General features: G+C 32.0%; 1 protein-coding gene across 2 annotated transcripts in view; it reads right to left on the minus strand.

Annotated features, from left to right (window-relative positions):
- Ncam2 (neural cell adhesion molecule 2) overlaps positions 1–27819 on the minus strand; it is a 403308-nt gene that overhangs the window by 35394 nt on the left and 340095 nt on the right. For both annotated transcript variants that reach the window (XM_057765379.1, XM_057765380.1), the window contains exons 13-15: positions 21375–21494; positions 17002–17123; positions 5829–6009 (exon numbers count right to left, since the gene is read on the minus strand). In XM_057765379.1, coding sequence (XP_057621362.1) covers positions 5829–6009; positions 17002–17123; positions 21375–21494 — 423 coding nt within the window. The remainder of the gene's footprint in view (positions 1–5828; positions 6010–17001; positions 17124–21374; positions 21495–27819) is intronic.

The raw sequence follows: 27819 nt of genomic DNA on the forward strand, positions 1-27819 counted from the left end.
GGACCTTTAGGCCGAAGATGGATGCCCCAATGGTACAGAGGAACTTTGGGTGACTGTCCAGGCAGCGAGATGTCTCTGTGATTTCTAGAGTTTTGTAAGTTGCTTATTTCTTGTTTGCTTAGGTAATATTGTATATTTCTGGAGTCTTTGATGGAGTTGAAGAATAGTTAGTTGTAGTTTTCCTTTGTTATAAAAGATAAAATAGATGTAAATATTGTAACTGTAATTCTTACTTGATAACTGTTTTGTTATATGTAATTTTGCTATGTTAAAGTTAAAGCCTTCCTTTCTTTGTTTAAACAGAAAAAGGGGAAGTGATGTGGGAGTGTCATATATCAGTCTGTTGATTTCATTGGTTAACTAATAAAGAAACTGCTTGGCCCTCATAGGTTGAAACATAGGTGGGTGGAGTAAACAGAATAGAATGCTGGGAGGAAGAGGAAGTGAGCTCAGACTCGACAGCTCTGCTCTCTGGAGCAGACGCCATGCTCCCCTCTCTCCGGCAGACGCAATAAAGCTCCGACCCAGGATGGATGTTGGCTAGAATCTTCCCAGTAAGCACACCTTGGGGTGCTACACACATGAATAGAAATGGGCCAAGCAGTGTTTAAAAGAATACAATGCATATGTTGTTATTTCGGGTATAAAGCTAACCATGAGGGAGCCGGGCAGGACGAAAAGCAGGCCCGCAGCTCATACTACAATAGAAATTAAGCCTTTCGGATAAGCCTTACTAGCAGCGACTCATATAAGTTTTTTGGCTTATCCAAATTGAAAGAACATACTTGTACATTGCATGTCTTCATCTGATAGATTATCCCAATTATTAGCTTCTAATGATATAAAAAAGTAATTGCGTGCTCCAACAATATAGTGAGTCAAAAATCATACCTGCTTTCATTACAAAGGAGCAGCAAAAAGCAAAAAGGAGCAATTGATAAAGATACAAGTGAAAATAAACATATTAGAGCTAAAATAATTTGTGCAATATTTTACAAATGTATATTGATGTCTGATAATTCTCTAGAACATAGCATTCTGGCCAATTCATAAATATAATGGTATTTATTGTTTGATATTTATTGTTTAATATTTATTGTTTAAAAGTACTCTATTAGTAAATAAGCCATAGCAATTTTATTAGTCTTAAATTTCAGATATAGCATTTTAATCATTTTTATATCAATATATTTGAAACTCAATATTCTGTATATATATAATAGCAAAATGGATTTGGCTTTTGAAATCTCAATGAGTTCATTTTGTATATTCTATTTATCCATAAGCAAAAGATGTGTCTTTTATAATACACTTTTCCTTAATCAAAATAAAGTGTATTATAAATGTAAAACTAATTTTAAATCAGAATCATGAGCTTGAGGGGAATACAATGTCTACTAAGATAAACAGATAGAAAAATACTTCAAACGAACTTAAAAAGGAATATGCTGTTTATGAATATAATTCGAGCAGGTTATTACTGCATAAAATTGTATTAATAAAATTCATATCTAAACTTTATATGAAGCCCATTATTTGAAAGTTAATTATGTATAAATGCATATGAGTAATAAATTTTATGAAAAAATATCTGTATATAGATGAATATTGTATAAGATTATCTATACAAAAAATTAATCAATTTAAACTTCATTTTTTCATCTTCCCAGTCTTAAAAAAAGGATTTATATTTACCAGTATCTTATTCATAAAATCTCAGATAATGAGCACAAATTATTCTTTTATTTAATACTGAAAATATAAATCATAAGAGTTATGATTAAAATCAATGAAGGTCATGTTTAAATACTATGGAAAATATAATTTAACACTACTGAATGTTATGTATTTAAATGTTTCAAAATTATTTGTCATCACAATTTTAAGAATAATACCAACTACGCAATTCTTAGTCTATTAAGTCATGCCTTTCATGTGGCACAATAGACTTGTCAATCACTGGGTTCTATCAGTATATCAAAGTAAAATACTTTCTGGAACTTTTGTACTCTGTTAAATTTTAAATTCTTTCCACTTGGAATCATTGACTTTTTGTACATTATACAATAGAGAGAGAATGAAATAATCTCCTACTTTATAAGAGAGCTTGACAGGTATTACGTTTGTGTCTACCTTATGAGTAGGCCTTGTTACATCAGATATGAAACAATCCAGTTTTCTCCATCTTAATATCTTTCTAATAATTTCCACTTCCTCTACCCACCTTGGCAGAAAAGCTCTTGTAACTATTAACAAAGAAGTAAATTAAGTCTTGCAGGTGTGTATGACAAACTTGAACCATTTCTTACTAAAATCTCTCTTAATCACTCTGGCAAAAATATGTGCAATGACATATATGTATTTTTTTCCAGCAGCATTTCACACTTTGTTCATATACTTTAGGAAATAAATCCTAAATTTCATGATATCACTATATTTTATTCCAGTGACTCTGTAAGACCTTAATTTTTGGAAAGATGATGGATGAAAATAATTTTCTTTTTATATCCCAGTTCCTGGTACTTGATAGTTTGGGATTCTTTCTTCAGCAATCAAGAAGGATCCCTTAAACACCTTGACCCAGTAATTGCAGAACTGAGAAAATTTTGAAGAATATCACAAACAGAAATTTTTCATGGAATTTAGATAATGATTTTGAGTGCTATTATCTCTACCCATTCACAAAATTGACTCATCTGTTCTACATGGGAAGTAGTAGAAGACAAAATCTCCAGAGTAAATTGGGAGCATGGGGACCATGGAAGAAGGTTAAAGGGAAGAGGCAGGGAGGGAAGCATAGAAAAATGTGGAGCTCCATAAAATAAATAAAAAAGAAAAAATTCATTCATCTGTTAATTCTCATAGGCTCAGAATGTAAATTTTTGAGTCACAGTCATCTCATCTGCAATAGGCATATCTAATTAATAATTTGACATTCCATGCTTCATATGACTGCCATTCTGCAAACAAATCTGTCCTACAACAGTATTCAACTGAAGAAAAGATGCTTAAGAAGAAGCTAACAGTAATCTGGTCTATTAAATCCAGCCAAGTAGATAGGTTTTGTGAGTTTCCTCCCACAGTGTGGTTACAGTTGTTTCTTTCCCTTTTTCCATTCTGTGACCTTTTTCAAGAACTCACCTTGTCTCATCACATGTACTTAGTTGCATGAATGTAAAGTATGTAATGACTATACATCTTATGTACTACTTTTTTTCCTGTAAGATGTGTGATACTTAATTTTATGACTTTTATGGACCATTCAGATACAATGCCCTTCCTAGAATTCTCTTGAGGCATACATGTACAAATTCTCATTAAATGTACTTGTTTTTCTAATTGCTAAAGGAAACAGTTACTTTTGTCAAAGACGTCTTACATGTAACACACATATCTAGAAGTTAATTATTTCAAGTCTCTTTGGAAAGTTTCTCCTAGGGGAGCCATTTTATTATGCTATTTCAGGCTCCCTCGTTAATATGGTCAAGGTAGCATGTTTGAGAGGCACACGTCATTCTTGTGCTCTCTCCCTGTTGTCTGATGCAATAATTACTGCATTGTGATCAGCTAAAGATTCCACTGTTTGCACAGATGAATCCTTGTCAGTACTTGCCAAAAGTACAACTTTAATACAAATCACATTATGAAAAATAAAACCACAATTTTCTTCACTTTCCATCTCTGGTTTTCTATGAGCTGTCAAATTAAAAATTTACAAACTAAAAGAAAAAAACTTTTAATAATCAGTATGTTACTTTAATTCTTTATCTATGTACTGTTTGCAGACATATATGTTACTTATTTACTTATTTGCCCTTTTATGTCTACAATTCTTGAGCATAACAATAAAGAGCATAGCTATATTTTGTTTTTAAATATTTTATGATTGTTAAATTATTAATAATTTTATCCTATATTTTAAAGTGAAACATTTTTAATAAATAAAGGTATTATGGGGTGTATTGTCATAATGTGATGCATATATGTAATATACTCTGATGAATATTTACATTTTCATCTTCTTAAATATTTATCACTATTTTTGATTGAGATAATTCAAGCTCCTTTCTTGTAGGTTTTATACATAAAAGTGCCAATTATTGTCTCTCTACACAGATGTTGAAGACAGCAGAACTTTATTGAAGTAACTGTGCATTTGTACCTACTAAAATTTATATTTATTACTTCATATAAATCTTTATTGTTGTTTGAAATTAAGCACAATGTTTGACTAAAAATTCGCCATAACTTCACTTGACCATATAACTATTCTGAGGACTCTGGAAGTGGGATGTACTTTCGAGTCCTTGGTCAGCTACACTGATTCAGTTTGAGATCATATTTAATTCACCTTTGGAAGACATGCAAGGAATATAATTGCCACAAGCCTACTATAACTGTAGAAGATGTTATTGGTATTTCAAATTCACAAGGACAAATAGATTGATAGGTCATACTATATCCAAACACTTTTACTTATTAAAATCATATAATTCATTCATTTGCAAAGAGCAATATTCAAATATATATATATATATATTGTATATATATATATATATCAAGTACACTTGAAAAGAAACAGTCATTTAGCCTTTAACCTTTAAAGTCATATGCAAACATGAGTATAACTTACTTGATAACTCTTAAGAATATAATGTGGTGAGACAGGAATAAAAGATAATATTAAAAGATACCCATAGTATTTCTGAAGAAGCCTAACTTATACATTTTAAAAACCCAAGATCTGTAGTACTTGATAGTAAATGTTAGCAAAACTTTGCCACAATTTAATTACTTTCAAACTTTATAATCTGCATAATATAACTTAATTCAAAATTAATTTTATCAAATATCTTTCAACCTGAAAGAACTAGCATTTAAAAATTGTCACATTGATGTCACTTTGAAATTATAAGGTAAGTGATATAGTCAAAGTAACTTTTTCTTCTTAATTGAGAAATATTATGTCTTATTAAGGATACTGTGTTACAGATGAAATAAGCCAGGGTTTTATGAATCAAAATTTTGTTCTCATCATATACACATATACATATATATGGAGAGATAGAGATATTTTCAAATATAATAAATATATAAGAATAAATATATATTAAAACATATATTCCTCAACCAAATAATGATATCAAAACGAAGATAATTGAATATCCTTTTGAACTAGCATATAACCTGGATTTGTTGTTTTCATAGAATATATTCGAGAAGAATTTTAATAACTAGGTATTTTTATCAGCATATCAATTTGAATGTATAAGTATCATCCGAGATCTTGATTGGTTTGCATTAAAAACAGATTAAAAGTTCCCTGATACATTTGACCCCTGTAGTATCTCCAGCTCTAGTTCTTAGCAACATTGCATTTAAACTATTTTTGCCTCAATGAATTTTCTTCCTACTCATTGATATTGGTTAAGCTTTGGTGAGCTTATTTTTAGCTGTAGAGAATCCTAAGTGGAACTGGAAAACCAGCTCCCAGGTGCTTGGCAGATAAGTTTTGCAAATGTTTCTTCTCATCTCACCACGTTTTTTCAGGCGGGTTTTCATCTGTCATTCTCATCTTCATTTCACTCCCTCTATCTGTCATCCCCTGTCCACTGGTACTGCTATAGTTGTAAAAGCAAGTTCTTCAAAGTACCTAATATCCCAAGCTAATAACTGTGAAACTTCATTATGACATGCATCAATAATGCTTAGAAAATAGAAATGACATTTCAGTTTATCAAGTTTAATATTCATTACTAGTGAAATATATCACAGAAGTAAAAAGATCAGATAGTACTAATTTTCAGAAAGGATATCATCTTGCTTACCTTTAATAATGTTGGGCTTTGGGGGCATGCTGAACTCGTATACAGTGGGCTCAGAATACCCCAATCTGTTGGCAGCTGTGATTTGCACTTCATAGCCCATCGTCCATTGCAGATGTTCCAGAATAATGTGGTCTTTATTCCCCTGCACCTTCTTCTCCAACCACTGGTCTTCCTTATCTTTCTGTGAAAGGAGAGAAAAGAACTTTTGGAACAGAGTGCTATGAGAAGGTTGTATGTTAAATTTAAGTTTTTTTTTGGAATAATGCAAACTTTTATTTTCTCAGTTTTCTAAAAATTGATATGTGAAATTGCTTATTTAATGAATTCAGTATTGCTTGAATATTTTCTACATAAAAGGTAATATAGTAGCTGAGGTCTGATCATTTTACAAATTAATGCTATGGTAATTTAATTCCACCTATTTAGTTTTACTCTTTATTTCTTACATATAAACTTGGATAACAATCACTTTTAGACTGATAATAGAAAAGATGAATCATGGAATAATTTTCAGAGACTATTATTAACATTTCTTGATGTGGATAACTATCTATGAAGTGAATCTTCTAAAGGTGTATATTTTACGTGGTATTTTTCGTCAAAAAACACACGAGGAAATTATAGCAGACAAATTTTCAGTCTTTTGTATTCTTTTCATGAACACTGAAATACCAAATATGGGTTGTTTTCTTGTTGTTGTTTTGGAGAAATTTTTTTTGTATTTCTTTTCTTCTTTCTTTTCCTCTGGTGTTTCTCTCTCTCCCACCCTTTCTCAAGCTCATCTATTACCTCAATCCTTATATATACACTATAGCCTCAATCTTAAAGTAAAACTCAACAAACAGCAAACTCATTGGGATTTTGTGATTTTAGCATTCTTACATATCCTGCTTAAAGTACACCACACCTGACTTATCTTATATGTTATTATCTAAATATTATTTGATTCATTCTGCAAGAATTTTAGAGCAGTTGATATTTTAAAATATATCAAAACTACTATTCTTAAAGAAGAAAATAGTCTCCTAATGCTCTTAATGAAATTGTCTAAAACAAGATGGTCATTGTGCTCCATTATATTAACCTTTGAAAACATAAAATTTCTTGATATACTACCTTTTTCTATCAGATTCATCTAAAACTTTAGTATTGTGTCTGCTGTTCACATGCCTGGGTATATATCCTTGTGTATTTGTCATGCTTACGCTGTAGCAAGTTGAATCTAGAAGAGGACATTAGACCCTATATTATTGCAGTTACAGGAGGTTACAAAAGAGTTCTGGTTACTAAACTCAGGTCCTCTGCAAGAATGTTACTAGTCATAGCTGCTATGACATTTCTCTTGTCCCCTGTATCAGATTTTTATACTAATTTTTATTTATGTTTGGGTTGTATAAAGGCAAGTTTGCATAAAGTTGTTGATATTTGCATTCCCCTGTATCAGTAGCATAACCCCCAATAGTCAGGCTAGTCTATGAAATTATGGTCTGGGGCTACAGATAAATTGTAATTTGTGAAGTCACATATGAAATCTTAGATTATGTCATCTAATAGCTATAAGATGTTCTTTTATGTATACACCAAAAACTGTCAGGAAATATAAATTATGAGATTTTTAGACAGTTATATAGAGTTTCTAATTTCCCAATAGGCTATTTCTGAAAATCAAGCATTTGACATACTATTCTCTTTTGAATTATAAATAATTTAACTCTTTCACGTAGTAAACTAAACCATAAATCCTTTTACAGTGATATTTTAAGGAATCATGGAGAGGATTAATGTTTCTTGAATATAAATCAATTTCATTTCCCATTCAACTTAAGACAAGGAGATATTTTAATCCCCTAATTGCTATTCCTAGGGAATAGAAAAAAATTTAAAGTGGGTGTAACTAAATACTCCCCTAGGCATGAGAATCTCAATTATGCATTTGTAGACTGCCTAATTTGCAGAAATAGAGTACCCAGGGAATGATTTAAGATAACTAGTGGGAAAGTGTCCCTCTAGGTAACTTAATATGATTTGCTGAATAGGACTATCATTAATATGCCAATTAAATGGTGAAAGACAAGTTCTTTTAAAAAAATAGTCATGAAGCTCGAGCAAAGCTTTTATCGACTAATTCTTTCTGTAAAAAAAATAGTAAGTCCTTGTGACAGTAGAGGCAGATCTTTAATTGTCAAGTTCATCCTAACAGCAATATTTAGGGGATCACTACCTTTGCTCTACATAAAGGAATATGCTTTGTGTTCATAAAGGAGCTTCTTTATGCCTTCATTCATGACAGGAAGTAACTCATTACCTTTCTAAAGACTTTATAGAAACTGTAGCCAACACAATCTTACATTAAAATAAAATAATTATAAAAGAAATGTCAATAGAAGAAATACTTATACCAATATGCATTTTGGTTGTTCTAACTCCTGTGATGTATGGTTTAAGGTTCATATGACCAAAAAGCTATTTTCATTGTCCATGATTTCTTGAACACATAACTAGTTACCTACTGTTTGTATGTCCTTATATAAATAATCAAAATTCTTAAAAATTAACTTTTTAATTAGCTATATTGAATATATAAATACTTGTCATTAACTCTGATAATTTTATATTTTGGTACCATATTTAAATGAATAACTTGAGTCAATATATTAGTTCATAGTTATATTATTTTTAGGCAAAAAGCCCATTTTATAATAGCAGAACTAATATAAATAAAATGCATCCTCTTCTTTCACAGCAAAGCATAAGGAAGATAAATACCTATATAGATAGCTATTTACTGAAAATATTTCAAAATATTCTTTTTGTCTTTAAATATATTTCAATACACATGCTAAAACCATTAGTAGCAAGACTTGTTTCCTAGTAATCAAAGCTCATTTTTATGTATTCACAAACTTAAGGCTTTAATAAATTAAATTTGTCTCTTACATTTAAATGTTATTATATTATATCTAGATTACAAATAGTTTAAAAAGGAAACTGAAACTTTGAACTGTGTGCCCTAAACATTGTTGCTGTCCCAAAAGTACCTTCCATACAACTGATTTTAAATAATCAGTTTTCTTAAGTCAGGAGAAATTTAACATACTAACACTAACACTGACATTTTGAATAGTGCTTTTAATACTTTAAGTCTTTTCTAAAACATTCTTTATTCCTAATTGGAGAGGAAAAAAGCAATATACTTTATAATATTATAACTTAGAATAATGTGTACTTCCTGGCTTATAAATTACCAGCAATTATTCTCTTCCAGAATATCTACAATCTTGTCAATAGTCATTGAAATTAAAATTAAATGAATATATGCATTTGCCCACAAGACATCATCTGGCAATAAGAAACATGTGGTCTAAGTTATATTGTTCCCTTACAAGTCACAGTTGAAAGTTTAGCTCAAAGGAGCAATCTAGTTAACATTTTAGGGATGCTACTATTGATTCTTCACATAGGTTCACAAGATCGAAGCCTCAGAGAAAAGTCATTGTCCTGAATTGGCCGACAACTTGTATTATAGGAAAAGCAAATCCTTGGAGGATGTACTATACCCTAATGGGGGCAAATGTCCATTAGATTGAAGCAGCACACTGTAGATAAATCATCTTATAAGAAGTGCAGAGGTCTCCTAAGTGTATGACAGATATTAGCAATTTGTCAGACTACCTTGAAAGATAGAAAAGCTCATACCAAGAACTCTAATATTGGTAATTTTGCTAGATTTCTTTTTGCACTATTTGTAGTGATCACCTAGATTAAACCACCCATTTATGATTTTATCATTATTGGTATTATTATTTGTACATTAAGTTATATGGGATGTGGGATTCTCCTCTGCATCCTGGAAATATATTTTATTACCATTGATTAATAAAGCAGCCACTTTGGCCTATGCTAGGGTAGAGTAGAGCTAGGCAGGTAAACTAAACTGAATATAGGGAGAAAGAAAGCAGAATCAGACAGATGCCATTTAGTTACCAAAGGAGAAAGATGCTGGATACTTACTGGTAGGCCACAGTGATGATATGTAATTAATAGAAATGGGTTAATTTGAGATGTAAGAACTAGCTAGAAATATGTCTGACCATCAACCAAACAATATTGTAATTAAATAGTTTCTGTGTGATTATTTGGGTCTGGGAGTCTGGAAAATTAAAGCACAGCCTCTGCTTACATATGTGGCTGACCATATCTACTTAGGAAACTGGAGACCTAATATTTGTCTAAAAACTCTCTGTACATTAACAATTTTCCAGACTCCTTCAGCTGCTTTTTCCCATGGTGATGATATAATTAAGTATACATAGAAAGACATGACAGTAGAAATATATTTATATGCAAAAAGGGAAGTGACCCAGGAAAGAAGAAAAGGAAGACAGGTAATGATGATGTCAATGGTCAAGTACACTATATCCATTGCTGAACATGTTACAGTATCACCAATTAATTACATGGTTAATATAAACTAATACAACCTGAGGCTGTGTCAAACGTAGCTGTACTGTGTGACTCAGGTAGCCTGAGAAACAAACATATGGGTAGTGAATTTGCAGAAATGAACAGAGGATCTAGTATTGACAGAAAATCTTCTGTGGATAAAAGTTCAGAATACCAATATGGCTTTTTGCACCATACACAATAGCAAAACAATATAGGGATTATAAAATCTCAAAGCATGTATTTTACTTGTCCATTGCTGTTTCAGTAAATTATATAAATTTTATGGTTTCCTTTATCAGACAAGGCAAATTCCTTCTTTTCATTAATCTTTAAAAGATTATGTAGAAAGTACACTTTATGATTGATTATTTAGAAATTGAAAATTATTGGAGTAAGCAATATCCTTCTAAAGATTACAATGAATCAAAATAATTATTTTGTAAAACTTGTACTAGAGTCTATGCTCTATACTTCAATAGTTCTACATGAACTGGTGACTGAAACAAGTAATATAATAATTAAATAGTGGGCAGAAGTAGTTATATTTGAATTGACATTCATTGCCATTATGAAGTTATAAAAACATCCTCTGGTTGTTTTGAATTGATGAGATAGACATTGGAACAAATTAGTGACAATGAAGTAAGAATGTGATGTATTGTGTATATTCATCCAGGGTTTTTTTTTCTTTTAAGTTGGGGAGATTCCTATCCCTGTGTCATTCAGGATATCCTCTAAAGTGAGATACACTTGTCTCATCACCAAAGTACTAAAATTAGTTCTGTATTTCACCATGACCAACTAAAAGTGATTCTTATACTGAAAGCATCACATAATCATTGGAACAATAGGTACAAGAAGGGACGGTTACATTAGACTGAAAGTATAAAACAACATCCAAATAAAGGAAAATAGGGTATTTTTATTAAAATACCCAAGTATTCATTTTCTAATTATGATTTTTCTTCATTCATGACAATTTCTTATATGTATACAATCCAATACAGTTGCATCAAATGCATCAAACCACATTCCCCTCTTCCAAAACCATCTTTTACCTTTTATGTCTTTTTTATTTTCAATTTTGATGATAGATGTAATTGAAGACAGAAATATATAAAATATGTCCTTGCAAATTGAAATATATTGATGACTATTTGAAAATGAAGTACATTGAAAATCATTCTCTTAACTTGGAATCTCTTTAATATTATTTTCTCTTTGATCAAAAATTGCAATTTCTTAGAGAAAATTGATGATGTGGGATTCCCCGTCTGTATATTGTGCATTACCATTGGTTGGGGAAGGAACTCTTTTAGACCTGTGCAGGCAGAGAGGGCACGGATGAACGCAGAGAGAGAGGAGGAGGAGTTAGATAGAGACCATGTGGCCCTGCTGGAGACAGACTCCAGAACATTGGCCAGTGGGTCACAGCCATGTGGTGATACACAGTCTAAGGGAGATGGGTTGGATTGGTATGTTGGAGTTAGCCAATGGGAAGTTGGAGCTGATGGGCCAAGTAGTGATTTAATAATATGGTTTCTGTGTGATTATTTCAGAGCTAGGAGACTGGGAACTAACTAGCAGCCTTCTTGCTACAGATTGATTTCGAGCTTATCTTATTAAATAATTTTCCTTTTCTTCTTTTCTATTGAAAATATTTTTATACAGTATATTCTAATCAATGTTTGTCCTTCCCCAGATCTTTCCAGATCTTCCCCACCTTGCCACCCACTCAATTTATGCCTTCCTTTTGCTCTCTTTGGAAAAAAAAAATTAAACGAAAATGCAACAATCCAGAGTAAAAAATAAAATAACAAAGAGAAGGCACGAGAAGCACAAAATCAAAAAATAAAACATAATATTGAAGAAATAATCTGCAATCAAAAGCAAATAAAAAACAAAGCGATATTAGAAAAAAAACACCTACAAAAATACTCTTGAGGCCGGGCGTGATGGCGCACGCCTTTAATCCCAGCACTTGGGAGGCAGAGGCAGGCGGATCTCTGTGAGTTCGAGACCAGCCTGGTCTACAAGAGCTAGTTCCAGGACAGGCTCCAAAACCACAGAGAAACCCTGTCTCGAAAAACCAAAAAAAAAAAAAAAAAAAAAATACCCTTGAGTTCATATGTTATTGTCATCTAATGCTAGGCACTGACTCACCATTAAATATTAATATCCTCAGTGACATTCATTTGTAGAAAATTAAATTTTAATTTATAATGGGGTGTTATTTGGAGATAGTATTATTGTCAATAAAAACTAGGTTATATATATGCAAATATTCTCAAAAATCAAAAATGTCAATATTATAGTTTTGTGGCAATAATTGGCTCTATATGGATATAGTGCTACTCAATAAAACATTTTTGCCTCTAGCCATGCCTGGGGCTAATTACAGCACTATAGTAATGGAAGTCAATGATATGAAGTATGTTAATTAAGGTAACGTTGTTTTTGAAACCCTAATAATATCCTGCTGTGTTTTCATATATATGATAAATATTAAAACAATATAAGTAAAGTTGCTAACATTTCAAGAAGTTATTGGTTTCATTTAACCAGACATTGAGAAGGCTATAAAGAAAGTACTTTTATATTTTAATATGTATTTATTTTATGTATGTGCATGCATATGTGTGGGCATTGGTGTATCAAGCAATCCATTGATTTGTCAAAGGACAATTTGCAAAAATTTGTTTCCCTCTAAAATCACGTGTGTCCTGAGGATTGAAGTCTGGTCATCAGGCATGGCATGGAGCTCTTTTACTCTCTAAGCCATCTTATATATCCTTACGAGATTAATTCTATTTGTATAAATGACATTGTACTTCTGTTTGACAAGCTTTATTTTAAAATACTATCAGATGCAATATGTTAGTCCTGATAGTGTTTCTGAAATGTTACTCTAATCCTGGATTTCTTAACAAAAAGTAAGTAATTCTGTGGGAGGGGGAATGAATTATCTTACTTTAAAACATTTCAAACTTATTTACTTTCTCTGGGTTTCCAAGTATATATTTCAACTGAATTTAAGAGATGAATACGTATATCATTACCAATAGTTTCCTATACATGGCCTATACAGGCCTCCTTTGCTTCCTGATTGAATGAGCTGTACTACTTCTTCTACTGTAACGTCTATGTGAGGTAGCTCAAACCCAAGCCCCATGCAAACTAGCATGGGCTTCCACTGACTCCAGCTACAGACCTCTGAAATATTTGTTCATTATTTTCCTTTTTGTATTTGTGGTTTGATGAAGACATATAACTTGTGCAGCAATATACTTAGTTTCTATCCATAGTATTTGATATCTATAAATAATAACACTTTTAGAATTATTACAAAAAACTCAGCACTCCTAGAGTACACATGATTTATTAAATAAAACCCAATAGCAATAAAGTTTTAAAAAACATAGCATAAAATAATAAATGTCTGCTACTGTTGATTAAAATCATCAAACTACTTGCACTGAATGTAGTATTTGTTACTCTACTATCAATTTATTATATTATATAATCAAACATAGCTTTAATTTCAAGTAAATTATTCACAGAAAAATATATAACCACATTACTATTTTATAATTTTTTATTGCTCACTCTGGTATTTTGTTGGCATTCGTCCTTAGAAGTCATTAATGTCCACTAATGTTTTCTAATAAAACCTTTCTGCGTGAAAATATAGATAGGTAACAGACATGCAGGAGCTATTATAGTGTAATTAATGTTGCAACTACAATCTATGCTCCTCAGAGGGATTCTCTGTTTTGCACAATTTTCAAATGAGACAATGAGAACTTACAAGAAACCTTGCCCAAATTGCCTTATATTTTTAGGTTAGATCTGCCTACAACCCAAGGAGACTTTCCGAGACTCACTGATGTAGAATATTTATGGCATAGTATGCAAATATACCCTGCTGCTAATTATTGCCAGCTTGAAGCCTACAACAGAGATTAGCCATCCCGAGGAACAGACACAAACCAGCACCAACAAACAGATTCATTTAGCAGCTTATGTTTAAATATTTCTGTGTGTGTGTGTATGTGTGTGTGTGTGTGTGTGTGCAACAATAATAATTAAAGACGAAGATCCCATGAACTTCAACTGGAATGAGAAGACCATGGAGGTCAAGCTGAGGAAATAATGTTACTATATAGAGGGAGGGGGAATGGAGTAGGGGGAGGAGAAGAGGAGTGGGGATAGGGGGAGGAGAGTGGGGGGAGGGGGCAATATTTGGGAGGAGGGGGAGGGAAATGGGAAACGGGGAGCAGGTGGAAATTTTAATTAAAAAAGAATAAAAATAAAAAAGAGAGAAATCCCCAGTAAAGGAAATACTTGAATTGAATGGAAAACTTGAAATGCTATATAAAATTGCTTATTAATGGACACAATAGAAAATTGAATTTCATTTCCTTATCTTAAAATCTAATGTTCAAATTGGGAAACAATCATAATTCACAAAATATACATTTTAAGAATATATTGAAAATGTATTGAAGCACCCTAAAGAACTGGAATTCTAAAAAATTCTATAGAAAATACAAACAAAATTATTTGTGGAAAAGTTTTGAGAAGCAATCATTCCCAGTGACCACTGATATTATATACAACAATGAAGCAGAAAAAATAGACATGGGACAACATTGGCAACTGTCTCTCAAAAAGTAGAATCCTCTTTCACAATAACCTTTGGAATACCCAAAGCAGTTATTGATGTCTGCAGCCCTTCACTCACTAATTCAAAATACATTTTAATCACATGATCCATTTTACTGAAGGTCAGTGACCATTCTTTATTTAAACATTAATGATAGATCTATTTCATTATAATAACTGGTTCTTAGATGTGATGTGCTAATCTTCCTATCATGAGCATTTGGACTACATTGTTAATTTGAGAGCAATAGAATTATCTACAGGGGATAAGGAAATGATTTAATGGTTAAGGGCATCAACTGTTGCTCCATCGAACATAATTTGATTTCCAGATCACTCACAGTGGCTCACAACTATCTGTTACTCCACTGCCAGCATATTTACATTCTTTTTAAGCTTATACACAACACATTGTACTGAAGAATACGAGAAGACAATTTTTTATATAAAAATTAATGAAAAATATTTTTAAAAAGAATTGCTCAGAAACACATCACTGGAAATATCTGAGAAGGTGTTTCCAAAGTGTTTTGTAGCCAAAAGTAAGATTCTTTATGGAAGTATGAGTGATAGGGCTTCATGGACTAGAGTCCAGTATTGTTGTAAAGATCAAGGTAGAATAACAGCAGCATTGATCTCTCTGCTTTTTCACTTCTGACACAAGGTAAGTACAGGACATGATTTTCTTACCATGATGAACTACTATTTTTTTTTGTATGCAATTTTTCTTAATCTTTAATATTGGTAAAGTTTTATGTATATCTGAGAGTTATTTTTTTCTTTTTTTTTTATTAAAAATTTCTGCCTCCTCCCTGCCTCCCTTTTCCCTTCCCCTCCCCCCACTTCCTACACTCCACTCCCCTCCCCCTCCCTCTCCAGTCAGAAGAGCAGTCAGGGTTCCCTGCCCTGTGGGCAGTCCAAGGTCCTCCCTCCTCCATCCAGGTCTAGGAAGGTGAACAGCCAAACAGGCTAGGCTCCCACAAAGCCAGTACATGCAGTAGGATCAAAACCCAGTGCCATTGTCCTTGGCTTCTCAGCAGCCCTCATTATCCACCATATTCAGAGAGTCTAGTTTTATCCCATGCTGTTTTTAAACCATGACTCAAGTTAAATTATCTTTTACTTATTATTTTTGACAGATATAATGTTACAATAATATGAAAAGTTTTTAATACTGTTCTTACTGTAGAAATCTAGGACAACTCTGAGGCCTCTCAGCCTTAGTGCTTCACCCCCTCCCCCTAGGAACCTAACAACTACACATGCACGCACTGTAACGTTGGGAATTTTCCACCTCCCTTTGTCCTTATGGATGTTCTCCAAATAGAGCTCCATTCCTGGAACTGGAACAAGGTAACCCACAGATGTCTACAGATGTTTTGACTCAGTCTCTGGAAAGGGGTCAGACTAACCCTCAGATGTTCCCTCTTACCTCGCCTAATCTGGCAGCCGCTCTTCAGCCCTCTCTCAGACAAATTATTATTAGTAACCCTTTAAATATGCCAATGCAAATAGTTGAAAAACAACTCCCGAGTCCACCCCCCCCCCCTTGTTTCTATGGCTTTTTGCTTTAAAAGTCACTTTTGACAGTCATTTGGATCTTTTGGCTTCTCAAATGCTGAAGGACCCTGTAGCGACAAAATTAAAATCCTTATACTTTTACAACAACAGCGATGTAAAAGCAAGAGTGGTCTCTTGGGGCGACTCCTCCTTGGAAATTGGACTTTGGAGTCCAACACTACATTATGTAAAATAAACCAACAGATTTAGGCTAATGTACTAAGATGAAGTGAAATGTAGATAAAAGTAGTGACATAAAGAAGAGAAATGTTATCTCTCATGTTAAATCACATAGCCTAGAATTAGAGTCAAAACCATCAAAATATTTCAAAATAGTACATGTTCTTTAATAAAATAAAAGGTAACAAATATAATGATTTCAGAAATAGAAAAATTAACATGTATACTTTACCTTATATATTCATTCTTTACCAATCTTTAAGATTATGGTGACTTATGTAACAGACAGTAAGATACAAAATATTAATCAAATGATACTTACACTTCTGTATTTCACAATGTATTCTAAAATAGGAGCCCCTCCGTCATCCTGTTTTGTGATGCTGATTTTAAAACTCTTCCCACTGCTTGGCTGTCCATGTATGGAAGGGGGACTTGGCTCACCTAAGAAGGAACACAAATGTTCTTCATGAACTCTCATTGTACATTCCTAATAAGGCTGCTTTCTAGTTAAACCATCAACTTATATACCAATTACATGACCTTTTATTGGTTTACTTTATTTTGTATTTGGTGTGGTATAACGTGATGCTCACTCACATAATAAACTTTACAGCTCAGCTGCTTTAGTAGAATTTCTATGTTTAAAATGGAAACTTTCATATTGTATAGAAGAGATTTATTTAATAATGACACTGTGTATAGAAGAGGGTCATTTAAAATGACAATACAATCATTTTCTTGTAATAATTACATTTATAGATGTTAAAAAGCAGAAACTAAATTTTCATCATTAGATTTTAATTTATGCCTCACATACACAAAATGTATTCATTCATAGATTTATAATTTAACTTAAAATGCTATATTTAATATTTTATTATTTAAGTTTCATAAATTTATATAATGAAAATTAAATTGTTTTCACTTCATTTCTCTCTATTTCCTGTTGAAAACCATCTCTGTCTTTATGTATTTTATGTTTTTTTTCAGTGTGTGATCACAGAATTTATTTAGAGTGTTTTAGGAAATTGTTTAATGGAGCAAGGGCAATTTATCAGTGGCTACAACACTGATGACACTCATTTCCCCAGAAAATAGACAATTGCCCCTTAAGGCAGGCTAGGACTTCAGTAACTCTCCCTCTTTATCCATATTGATAATGCCAAATCTCATAAAGGTCTAATGTTAATAATCACAGCCATCGAACATTACTTTATTACAATGTAATATTCATTTTACTAATTAAATATAAAAGAATAAAGATTATGTTGCAGTAAAATAAATAAAATAAGGTCTATTTGTGAGAATTTGATCAACCCAATAATAAAGGAATTGCCCCTAATATCAAAGAACTCACAAAGTTGGAGCATGGTTAACAAGTCAACATCAGTATATTATATTGCAATGTATCTATATTATAATTTAGAAGACATGAGAAAACCAGAACAAATAAGAGTCATGGTGGTAGTCATGTATGTGTGACTGTGTGTGACCTTCATATCTGTGGGTACACATATGAATGCACTTATATTATGTGGTATGTTCCTTTGTATATTTGAGTATTTGTTTCTCTTATTGGTTGATAAATAAAGCTCCTTTGGTCTATGGCAAGGCAAGATAGAGCCAGGTAAAAAATCCAAACAGAGATATAGGAGGAAAAGAGTGGAGTCTAATAGACATCATCCAGCAGCATGGCCACAGCATGTGGTAATACACAGATTAATAGAAATTGGTTAATTTTAATGTAAGATTTAGTTATTAATAATCCTGGGCCATTGGCCAAACATTTATAATTAATTAAGTCTCAGAGTGGTCATTCAGGAGCTACCAGGCAGGAGAGGAACGTCTGGTAAACATTTTTTGCATTCCAAAGTGGGGTTAGAATTAAAAAAAAAAATCCAACTACATTTTGGCATTCAACGTATGGCCATATTTCCATGTAGAGCTTAATAAAGCAAGAAAAAAAATCTTCTTTAAGAAACTCTGGTTACAGCAGAGTACTTAAACAGGTTTTTTTTTTAAATGCTATGTAGAATTTTTTTTTAAGAAAAAATGCCTGCCATAAGGAAGCATCAGCATTGCTTAACAATATGAAGTTTCCTCATGAGTTTACTAAAGACTGGAGATATATAGTTAAAGTGGTCCAGACCAAAGCAAAACAAAACAAAAATCATAAAACTCTAAACAGGTTCCAATGTGTTTCATAATTTTATGTATGCTTTTTTTAAAAAAACAAAAGTATAAGGGCAGTAATAGAAAGATCAAATAGCTTAAAAATAATAAAGTCTTTAAAGAGAGAAATAAAAAATAAAAATAGTTAAATCTTGTGGAGATGAAAAAATACACAGGAAGTATGGATTCTGTATGTTATTATGTTGATTTTAAAATTTTTAAATGCTGATAAGCAAACAAAAGCTACTAAGAAACCTAAAATTAAAGGACTGTTAAAATAAACCAGGTTATATACTTTTGTAATGCCTTAACTTTAAAAGAAAAAAAAAAACGTATTTGTCAAATGGAAATCCAAAATGCTTTGGAGAAGTGGTTTTATTTTGTTTCCACAAAAAAACAAGAGGCTGTAGATTCACTCCTAGTTAATATGAATATGTTCTATCAAGGGAGATCACCTGAAACTTGATAGGTGATTCCTATCAACAAAGGTTACTGCTGGTCTTCCCAGGATTTCATCATTATTTAAGGAATGTATCAGGGAACCTAAAGATACTTTGTCCATAGACAAAAGGAATCCATTTCGAGAAAATAGCATCCACATTCCCCAGAGTTGGGCAGTAAGGGAAGATTTTAGTGTTTTGGTCGGTTATATAAGGTTTTTTTTAATATTTAGGGGAATATAGGATAAAAAGACAACTATTACTATCAAATATTTTACATTGGCATGGATTTTGGTATAATGATACAAACTTAAGGTTAATTGTGTTACACTGTTTATATTTCTATTTGTGTTTAAAGGATTTTTGTATATTGATACAAATTCAAGGTTATTGTCCTTATTCTACACTCTGTTTCTATTTTTGCTTAAGGCTATACCTATACAGTTCACAGCTATACAACTTGCATAATTGTCCAACATTAAGTTTTAGTCCTTAAAAGCTATTCAATACAATATAAAATTACAGGCTAATAACCACCCTTATCTAAGAAACTTATAGTCATGCTAGGAGGATTTCAAGGTGATACAGTGGTATATTTGAGATACATAGGTAATCTTCAATCACTTCAAAGACATACAGAATATGACACATAAAATGTTTAATGATGTAGATTTTTCTCGACAAAAGACAACTCTGCTCCTTTCAGCAACAAGTATGTCAAAGAGGATGACAGGCACCAAAAGACTTATTTTCGAGCCTCAGGAACTGTGGGCATGAGAGAAACGTCCAGTTACATTCATGTGCATGCAGGTGTGCATCTACGTGGAAATCAGAAGTGAAATTTTGTTATCTTTCTACATTGAAAGATATACCTTTTTTGGTATACAGAGAGCTTACCAATTTGATTAGATTTATTAACCAGTGTGCATCAAGGATTTATCTACCTCTACCTCCAAATCACTTCTGATCTTACTAACCTACAACACTGCACTCAACTTTTATATGAGTGCTGTTTATCTCAACTCAGGTTCTCATGCTTTCATGAAGTAGCAACACTTTAATGACTGAAGCATATACTCAGTATCAAGAGTAGAGATTAATTTTTTAAACATGCACACTGGTGTTTCAAGAGGAGAAAAGTTGTTTAAAATCTGTAGATGTAGGAACGCACAGAATTATAAAGATTACCCAGAGTATAATTGAATTGATTAAGCTTCCATTTTGAATGAATTTGCAACACTTCTGGGTATCATCAGCAGTTGCGAAAATAAAAATAGAATGTACAAGTCATTTAAGATCTGGATAGGAGCGTTGATAGACTTACCTAGGAGACAGTCTGGTAAAAATAATGAAGGAATTAAAATATTGCATTATGAGAATGGAGAAAATGGACATCACATGGTGAATTTTGAGAAGCATTGGAAAAACCACTGTCCACATTACAGAGCAGGAACTTATTGTAGACAATTTGATGAAGTAATATGTGCATTGAGCAGGCAGATTTGTGCCCATATTTTGCAACACCAATGTTCAGTCCTCTTCAGTAAATTGTCTCACATTTTAGAAATGATACAAAGGTTATGCCTTTTAAAATTTCAAAATTTTAGATAAACCAAATTGACTAAAAATTACTTAAAACAGGATAGTTTTGAGAATAAGGCCACAGATGATTATGGTCTCCTATAGTTACTTTTGCAACCAATTAATTTAGAGTTTGGTATTCCGTTTTCTTCCAGCTCACATAATTTGTGGGATAATAGCTGTGTCTCATTAAAAGAGACATGACACACAGCAATTTTTCTATAAGCATAATAAAATCTGCAGTTATAATCAAATTAATCACATTATAAATTTGAAGACATACTAAGAACAGCTTTACTATTTATATTCCATCATGTTTTCTCTTTTCTTCTCAGGTTCTGAGAAATGTAAGCCATGATGCCACTAACTCAGAAAACACTTCAATAGATATATAATGCACTTCACTAAGTATCGAAATGATTTTCTACATTAAAAAATCCCATTGTATTATCAAGAGAAGAATTTGATGACAGAGAACAGAGTAGTGTTGATTACTTACGGACTGGCAGTGTCTGGAATATTTCTATTTTACTGTAGTCCCCTTGCCCTTTTCCATTTACCGCTGCAACCCTGATTTCATAAGTTGTATTTGGTTCCAGACTGCTCAAAACAACCATTGCTAAGAAAAGTAAAATAAAACAAAAAATCATACACTTATTTTAAAGCATTGCAATAAGGAAAAGCATTTGGGTTTATTATTAATCTTTGAGGTTAACCTCACAGGGAAATGCCTAAAAGAAAAGTAAAAGATCATGTGAGCACAATTTCTGAGTAGTCTGTTTTGTCAATTCAATTGTAACTCTCACAAAAGCATGACATTTCAATAGAAAAAGTGGCACTTTGTTTTGGAACACAAACAGAAAGTCAAAATAGGCACTGAATTCATTCTTTGATGCATAGAAAAATAAAATGATATAAATACACCATTTCTTCTATATATCTAAGTGTCACTTATGCCAATTCAATTATTTCTTCATAATGTCGGGGAAATATGATGTTCAGTCTAGAGTCTCTGTGTCTCAAGTGGAAATTTTTCACTCTTGACAAAGAAATGTCATGAACTTTAATCTACAACAACTGGTAGCCTTAAAATTTTACAATCTCAGAATGAATTAAATCAGGTCAAACTTAGCTTATTTCACTCTTCTCACTTGCATGTTTTATTATCTTTGATTTTACATTATATACCATATCAAAGCTGAGTTTACAATCACACAGTTAAAAAGGCAGAGTTATAAAGGTAAAGAAACAAATTTGATCAAAAAATAACACGATTGCCTAAAATTGAGCTAAATAAGAACAAGAATAGCTGTGCAATGGTGGAAATGGGAACCCCCAGTAGGCTTCAGTTTTATAGAGAGAAGTACAGGCAACTAACAAGTGCTGAGAGCAGGAGAGATTGTCTTCTGCATGGAAGAGCACACCAGTTGGTTACCTAATACCAATGGCCATCCCTGAAAACAGGCACATAAGTCACATGGCACAGATGGAACCAGTTGTAGGCAGTGTTTAGAAATATAAACACACACACACACATACATACATACATACATACATACATATATATATATATATATATATATATATATATATATATATAAAACCACAATGATAAAAAAAGACCATGAACATAAATGTGAGCAAAGAGAGTTATATGGAAGGGTTTTGGAGGGAGGAAAGGGAAAGGAAATTGATGTAATTATGTAATAATCTCAAAAATAAATCTAAAAATATTGATAAACATTCATCATATTTTTCCCAATTTTGTTATTTAAAACATATAAAATTATAATTATTTCTAACATAATTACAGTATGTAGTTAATCCATACTGTATGATGTGGGATTTCCCTCTGTATGATGTGATTACCATTAACGAATAAAGAAATTGTCTTGGGACTGCACAGGGAATAGAGCTAGGTGGGGAAAACTATATTGGATGCTGTGAGAAAGAAGAAGGAGTTAGGGAGAAGCCATGTAGCCCTGCCAGAGACAGATGGTCCGAATTTTACCTGGTAAACTACCACGTGGCAATACACAAATTAATGGGGATGGGTTAAATTTATATGTAAGAGTTAGTCAATAAGAAGCTAGAACTAATGGGCCAGGCAGTGATTTAAATAACATGTTTCCTGTGTGATTATTTTGGTTCTGATCTGCCATGTGGCCAGAAAACAAACAAGCCACCTCCTTCAACACATGGTGAATAGTACTTAATACAATTGAAAGAAAATAGAAGTTTTTTGAAATTAAAGAAGATAAAATATGTATTAATTTATCAAGGCACTAATGAATTAGTCCTCTGGATAATCAATATGATCCATGCAGTGTCGACTTCAACCACATTCTTTTCTTCTGGACAGAACAGAGCTGCTGTAACAGAGGATCTTATGAAAAACCTGTGCTGTAATTAATCTACAGTCTTTGAAGCATCCCAGTATTGACATGTTTAGGAGACTGCAGGAAGAAGCCATGAACTCTTATAAACAGAGTGTCTCTCAACTCTTAGGATAAATACTTTAAAATTAAAGTAAAAATTATTTAAAAGTACATTGAAAGCAAAGACAACTCAAGTCATTGTTTGGAGTGGAAGACTTGCTATAATTTCAGTTTTTTGTTAAATAGGACTATCAGTTGCAGGCCATGGAATAAAGAAAAATAAAAGAAAATATATAATCTATTCATCTTTGAATGTAATTTATTATATAAATATTGTATATTCATGGAAAATAGAACTAATTGAATAGGTCATTATAAACAGTAATGAACATTTACATAGATGATTTATATTAGTGTATGTAAGCAACATCATATGAGAGATTCTTCCACCACAGTCAACAATTTCGGTTATGTAATCCTTCTTATTTCTATTAAAAAATACATCTGAGAACATTGTCATAAAAAATATTCTAAACCCATTTTAATGAAAGAACTAGAAACACTCATATTCCTTTGTCTTGATAAGCAAGCAAGAAAGAAAAGCAATGGAATTTAATGCTTACAGTTTCAGTGGTGAGTAAAATTGCCTATGAACAGAATAGTTTAGATGACATTTTAAATTGGAGGTTTATTTGTTAACATTTTTGGTTAAAAATTTGTAAGATGTAAGCTATTGAATTATCATGATATATAATACAAAGAAATCTGTAGTTTAGTACCCTTTACATAAACCATATATTTTCATTTTACTGAACTGTTTGTTCATTTCCAGCAAAATCTACCTTCTCAAGGTATTGCCTTTTTCAGACATTTCACAGGAACTGCAAAAACCATGGATGTCTGACTAACAGAGTAACACTACTTCTTTATTTACATGATGCTCAGTCAAGTTGGTTTTCCATATTTCATCACATTAATATGTGCTGTTCCATATCATGATTGCTCAGTGTATTGAGTTTCAAATTAGGGCAATTTTCAGGAATGAGAAAAAAAACAGTACAATTCTGAAGTCTCAAATATATTTACAATGCTGATCTGAAATACTCAGGGAAAAGTAAATAGTAGGAAGACCTATGAACATCCTCCAAAATGACTGGAACAAAGTATGAAAGCCAACCCGCTGATGCTAGATTTCCAAGTTCATGTACAACAAGTCAGTTTTTATCAAGTCCTGCCTTATGAAAGATTGCTCGAATAACCCTTATTATGATTATCAACTTTCTGTGGAACCAAAGATTATTTTGTCACATAGAAAGAGTTGCATACATGCTTAAAATTAAAGTCAGAGAAAGAAATAGATTTCAGGGGGGTAACACCAAATCTGTAATTTGACTTGCCTTACTTTAAAAAGAGGATATATGTCTTAAATTATCGATAATTTTGTAGCTTATTACCAAACACAGAGTTTCTGAACACCTAAAGTGGAGCCTGAAAGCAAACCACCATTTGAAAAATGCAAGGCTTCCCACTCTGTTAGAGAATTGCACTTCAAATTATGAAGTTAGTTAATAGATTTATTTCCTTCCATGTGCCCATACAATTGGAAAATAGAACTATGGACTGATGTGTGGGATGACTTCATTCCCTATAATTTATTAGAAATTCAAAAGCAAAATTACATCTCTGTGTAACTAGATTAAAAACTACTATGTGTTCTCTGAGGACAAATGCTATAAATGAATGCATATCCTAGAAACATTAAACAGCATGACTGTGAAGTCCTAAATTGCTTTGTTAGGTGTGAGTTTTGTAAAGAAGCAGGTTTCCTTCCCTAATTTAATGTTTTTGTTTTATTGAAATATAATTGAGTTTCTTAAATAACCAATGGCTATAACTGCAAAATTTGGCAAAAAGTGCAAAATGCACATTAAAACAATGATATTTAACTTGGCCCATGAAGATAAAGCATATACATTTTAAAATCATGGTTCTGCAACTATGGAAAATTCTAGAAAGGAAAACAGAAATTATATTCTCTTTTCACAAGGCATTAAATTTCACTACATGGAGTTATATTGTTTTGTTTGTTTAGATACAAATAAATCTTATTTCTTTAACTGTCAACAGACACAGAGACTGCAGAATATTTATCACCTTTGGAGAAAAGAAAATGATTGAGAAAACTAATTGATATAAGCATACAAGCAAAATATGATTCAGTTTAGCTATGTTTTCTTCCATGACTTAAATCCTGGATTACTGCAGTGGGTTGCCTGACATTCACTGTAAGATGAGATGTCCCTCAGGCTTGCACTACAGCATCACTGGCCTTAAACGGGAAAGATAAGGTAGCCAAGAACTATGAAACAGTCATGACAATAATGAGAAATCACAAAGTAGGGGTGAGGTGCAAATGCTCACTGGATATTATACTGGCTCTTAATCTCCTCACAGAGATCTAAAAATTCATATAACAATAAAGTTTTTCAGTTAATATGCAGATTGCACTGTGTAAACAAAGAAGCAAAATCAGATACTTAATATCCATTTGAATTTGCTTAAAATATAATGACGCTTTGCAAGAATTTGCAAAAGATTTGACTTGTAATAAAAATACATTTCTTTTAATGTTTCTATCACTAATGCTAAAATTATAATATTTGTATTGAGAAATAATATCAATTTTGTTTAAAAAAATTATATATATATGCATACACATTTATTTCAGGTCAATAATTTTCACTGGATTTTTGTAATTTAAATTTGTACTTTGATGTAAATGTTAACATTTTAAGGTTCTAATACTTTTCTAAGAATCTTTTTCACTATTGTAGGAAGTATTTTGAGGATATTTGTTAGTATATCCTGCCACTGTGACATGTACCATGATACACATAACATTTATTTGATTTTTATTCATAAAAATAATTCATTAAGTATTTATTTTGAAGGAGAAAAACCTAACCTAATTATTAGACACTTTATAAGCCTTCTAGTTTTTAATTTTTATTTCCTATAAAACTTTCTATATTTTTTGATTTTCATGTTTGGTTTTCATGATAAAGTTTAAATACTTAATCATCCTGTGTTTAAAGAAAGACCTTATCACACAATTGAATCACTTTTATATATAATAATAAAGATGATTATATTTCACTTGAGGAAGAATGTTTAAGAGGAATACACAAATTCAATCTATAATAAATTTTTCTAGAAATTTTAAGGTTTTAGGTTTTACCTTTTATATTTTAATTTATTTTTGAATGAATTTTACATATAATGATTTAACTCATGTTATTAGGCGATAAAATATCTTTAATATTTATTTCCTTGAGTTTATAAGTTCTTATTAGGCTAAACAACATAATTCATGTTGGAAATCATAATTAGTACCTGCCATTTGGTGTTAGAGGAAGCTGCTTGTTTGTTCCGGGCTGCTCAGTGCCATTAAGTAGTTTATAACACGCTGAGTACAAGCCCCAGTTAAGTGCGTGGCCTCCTGAAAGAACCAAATGTCATGCTGCTAATGTTTCAAAAGGGCGGTGTTTTTTGTTGTTGTTGTTGTTGTTGTTGTTTTTGTTTTTTTGCTACTACTGAGTCCGGAAAACCTCTTTTAAATGAGTTGCAGAATACTGCCTGCAAACAGCAAGAAGTTGTGTTAAACTTTGAATTTTTGTGTCTAGAATTTCTATTCAAGCTCTCTCGGGTTTTAAGTGGATTTTGGTCAACTACATTGCCGCCAACTTGTCTGAGGAGGCTAGATTCTTATTGTATAACTTGTATTTCTTATTTTAACCCATTTCTAGTAATCTGTGTTTCACCATTAGGCTGTGGTTTACCAGATAAAGTCTCAGCGTCTGTGTTTAACATGGCTACATGCCTTCTCCCTAACTTCACCTCCTTTCTCCCAGCATTCAGTTTAGTTTTTCCTGACTAGCTAACTCTAACCTATCAGGGGCTTCAGACAGTTTTCTTTATTCATTAATGGTAATCACAGCATACAGAGGGGAGTCCCACATCAATTCTAAATTAAATTTAAACCAGTAATATTCTTTTGTCTGTCATTAGATTTGCTCTTTGACAATTTTATACATAAATACAGAGAATTGTTTTTATTCTTACTGCAACTTCATTTACCTCCCTCTATAACTGTCATACCACACATATTTCCATATGTCCCTTTCTCTATTCCTCTTTGCTTCCCACACCACCCACCTCTCCATAGGTCCCTTTTCTATATTCATGCATTTTGTTATATTTGGAGACCGACTGATTTTAACCAAGATGATATAATTCAGAATTGACTAAATAGTGTTGGGCTTACCATTTGGTATACAACTTTGAAGGAGTACACTAGAATCAAAGCACAAATGCAAAGTCCTCTTGACAATGACAGACCACTCACTCTTATTAATATAGCTTTGAATCTTAGTGCTCACACAGGAAAAAAAAGAGACTCACTAGCTACTTCTGGGTAATTGAAATTCTGAAGAATTTATTCTGTCATTTTTAGTATTGACTAGACATCTAATTTTATATGTGCCACACAAAATTTATAAACAGAAC

This window comes from Chionomys nivalis, chromosome 3 (genome assembly GCF_950005125.1).
Source record: "Chionomys nivalis chromosome 3, mChiNiv1.1, whole genome shotgun sequence".
Classification (NCBI taxonomy): Eukaryota; Metazoa; Chordata; class Mammalia; order Rodentia; family Cricetidae; genus Chionomys; species Chionomys nivalis.